General features: G+C 47.2%; 1 protein-coding gene across 2 annotated transcripts in view; it reads right to left on the bottom strand.

Annotated features, from left to right (window-relative positions):
• LOC126533622 (apoptosis-resistant E3 ubiquitin protein ligase 1) overlaps positions 1 to 1,191 on the bottom strand; it is an 84,972-nt gene extending 83,781 nt beyond the window's left edge. Inside the window, exon 1 of one of the 2 annotated variants that reach the window (XM_050180784.3) lies at positions 1,056 to 1,191. Coding sequence is in view for 1 of the 2 variants with exons in the window: in XM_055072226.2 (XP_054928201.1) it covers positions 661 to 676 (16 nt within the window). In the remaining variant the exon portion in view is untranslated. Of the gene's footprint in view, positions 1 to 660 lie in introns of both variants that reach the window. The other variant, XM_055072226.2, reaches the window with a different exon arrangement.
• Between the last annotated feature and the right edge of the window lie 238 nt (positions 1,192 to 1,429).

Raw genomic sequence — 1,429 nt, forward strand, 5'->3', positions numbered from 1 at the left:
TTCTATCACCTCTCCCCCTTCACGCTTGTACCACCATGTAGTGCCAAGTGATAGTGCCCTCCTACACCTTCAATGAACTGGAAGAATCGTGTACCGCTCTCCCCACAATCCCACGAACGGTTAAGTCCTGATGGTTGACTCAAAGTTCGAGACATCATTTGTGTAACCATTGTTTATTACTTGAATTGTCTGTGGGTTTCAAATCTCATAAAGTTTATGAGCATGACTCCATAATAAGATCACGTTCATATCAGCAATACATTGATATAAAATAACGACAAGACGGGACACAAGGAAACATGGAGACAGACACACTATGCATCTTGCAAACCCATGCCTATATCCTACATTGCGAGCTTTACAAGGGGAACGCTTGCAACGTTCGTAAAAAACGGGATCACATGTATAAGCGGTCTCTTGAACATTTGGCACGCCGTTCCGAGTGTGACAAGGTGTCGACGGAGCTCTCTGTCTCTTTAAAAAGAAAAAAGATATTAGCAAATCGCACCGGCAACTGCTTCGACAGGCGCCGATCATAATCACCATAAACTATTTTACCAACACCGCCGATTGACGCGTAGCGAGAATGCACTCGTCTGCAGCACTGATGGCATTAGAGCGAAAGGCGTGCGGCATGCCAACGTCTGCTGCGTCTCTTACCCGACTGTCCCTCCATATCTCAGGAAATCTTGACGGGCAGGTCCCATGCATGCAGCATTTGCCTGTAGGCAATGGGCCGTGACGATCGCGGGGATTGGTCGGCCCGTTTCCCAGCGAGTCTTTTCTCCACTCCTTATCAACGGCGTATTGACAGGCTACAACGTCACGAAGACAGCTGCTCGCGAGCCATTTTTAGACGCTAATCCAGACGAGCGTAAACCAAAACGCGCGTATCGGCCGAAGCCCCAAACGTTAGGTCGCGTAACACACAGACGCACTAGACGACGGCGTCTGCTGTCGATGCCGCGAAGCCCGACGTAGTGTGCGACCCCGTCTCCCCGTGATCCGATGACGCTGAATAACTACAGCGCGGCACACTCAACTCAATGCGATACCTTGCTCGTGGAAACGTCGGCACTTATGGCATCGTTCGGCTGATTTTGTTGAGAATGCCTAGGCTGCCACTGGTTTTCTTTAAGTTACGCCGTTACGCTATCTGCGACAATACACACAAACACAACAAAAAAAACCTTGCAACTTACGAGCACAACGTTGATTCAGTTCTGCGTTCAATAGACGCAGTTTCGTAACAAACTAATCCTTTTATATAAAAAACTTTGCGCATCTTAATAAGATTTAGAAAAACGAAAATAATTAGTGAGTAATATTTTGTGTTTTTGTAAAGTACAATATGCGAACTATGTGAACGCTGCCGCACAAGGATGAAAAATAATTCAGGTTCGCGCCTTCTGCTAGGGGACTTCTAGCC

The sequence above is a fragment of the Dermacentor andersoni genome, chromosome 7 (genome assembly GCF_023375885.2).
Source record: "Dermacentor andersoni chromosome 7, qqDerAnde1_hic_scaffold, whole genome shotgun sequence".
Taxonomy (NCBI): Eukaryota; Metazoa; Arthropoda; class Arachnida; order Ixodida; family Ixodidae; genus Dermacentor; species Dermacentor andersoni.